At 39.9% G+C, this 1,659-nt stretch overlaps 1 protein-coding gene across 1 annotated transcript in view; it reads right to left on the reverse strand.

The window, feature by feature from the left end:
* COL3A1 (collagen type III alpha 1 chain) overlaps positions 1–1,659 on the reverse strand; it is a 41,076-nt gene that overhangs the window by 15,469 nt on the left and 23,948 nt on the right. Inside the window, exons 25-27 of the mRNA XM_029934266.1 lie at positions 1,429–1,482; positions 1,270–1,323; positions 917–970 (exon numbers count right to left, since the gene is read on the reverse strand). Coding sequence (XP_029790126.1) covers positions 917–970; positions 1,270–1,323; positions 1,429–1,482 — 162 coding nt within the window. The remainder of the gene's footprint in view (positions 1–916; positions 971–1,269; positions 1,324–1,428; positions 1,483–1,659) is intronic.

Consider the following 1,659-nt stretch of genomic DNA (forward strand, 5'->3'; position numbering starts at 1 on the left):
CTAACTGCTTGCTTTTCTTGAAGCTAGATCATTCTGAAAATTTCCTGTTAGACCTATGAGTGCAAACATATGGTTCCTAAATGCCCATCACCTGATGAGTGGATCAAGAAGATGTGGTATATATACACGATGGAGTACTACATGGCAATGAGAGGGAATGACATATGGCCATTTGTAGGAAAGTGGATGGACCTTGAGGGTGTCATGCTAAGCGAAATAAGTCAGGCAGAGAAAGTCGGCAGTCTTTTTAAGGCTAGGAAATGTGTGGCTCTCAAAGTTCAATGACAGAGCTGTGACAATCGTATCTTCCAAACTTATGTTTACCTCACTCTAATGTTACCCTCTATATAAAAACAAATTGATGAGTATAGTAAGATGGATTTAGCCATGTGAACTTAAATTATAATAAAATTAAGTAGAAGCATAAAGAATTATGGATACTTAGGGGGCGCCTGGGTGGCTCAGTTGGTTAAGTGTCTGACTTCAGCCCAGGTCATGACCTCACGGTTAGTGAGTTTGAGCCCCACATGGGGCCCTGTGCTGACAGCATAGAGCCCAGAGCCTGCTTCAGATTTTGTGTCTGCCTCTCTCTCTGACCCTCCCCTGCTCACGCTCTCTCTCTGTCTCAAAAATAAATAAATATTTAAAAAATTTAAAAAATAATTATGCATACTTAATTCAAAAAATTAATTCTGGAATAGATATGTAAGTTTTGCCTGTCTATTAACATTGCTTGTCATTTTATTTCAAGGTGGAAGACAGACTCACACATTTACTTCAGATGTATTATAGTCTAGTAGTGTCACAAAAAAAATGGAACTGTCAATTATCTCAATAATGATACAGCTCTCAAGGGAAAGTACTGAATTGTCTGGTTAAGTTGGAGCCCAGTGATATTTAAATAACAAGTTCTTACTTGTAATCCTTGTGGACCAGGGGGTCCTGCATCTCCTTTGTCACCAGCTGGCCCCTAATGTGCAAAGATATAATGAAAAGTTCTATTACAAAATATCCTTTCATATTTAGTGGACACAGTTTTCCTTTCAAAAGCTCATTACTTAATTTAAAAATGAATTAGCAGAATTGATGCCAGGGAGACATGCTATCTAAGCTCTACCTCTCGTCAGGCAGCATTCAGCTAAGTAACAAAGCTTCATAACTGCTCTGGTGAACTCGAATCATGTAGGGTCAAAGATTATGCAATTCCCGCGGTCTTTTCCCCCCCCACTCCCACTCACTTCCTTCTCCACCTTCTGCGAGTGAACTTACAGTAGGTCCTGGGGGGCCCTGAGGTCCAGTTTCACCATTTTTCCCAGCAGGACCCTAAAAAAAAAAAACAGGGAAGACGTAACAGAGATAATAAAACTTAAAGGTTGGAAATGAAGGCATCTATAGAAAGTTGAAAAGAAGACAATGAAAGCTACATACCTGAGGGCCGGGACCTCCAGGACCACCTCGTTCTCCATTCTTGCCTGGTGCACCCTAAAGAAGTGGCCAGTTATTACTAATTTTCAAAAGGAAATCATCCATTGTCTTGTCCTCTTTTATTTTTGATCTGCCTCTTCCACATACACACATCCACAACCCAAAACAGCTTTCCAAAACTAGATTTCCATAAACGTTGCCACTCTTTTCCCAGAACTCAAAAAAAAAAAAAAA

The sequence above is a fragment of the Suricata suricatta genome, chromosome 3, assembly GCF_006229205.1.
Source record: "Suricata suricatta isolate VVHF042 chromosome 3, meerkat_22Aug2017_6uvM2_HiC, whole genome shotgun sequence".
In the NCBI taxonomy this organism is placed as follows: Eukaryota; Metazoa; Chordata; class Mammalia; order Carnivora; family Herpestidae; genus Suricata; species Suricata suricatta.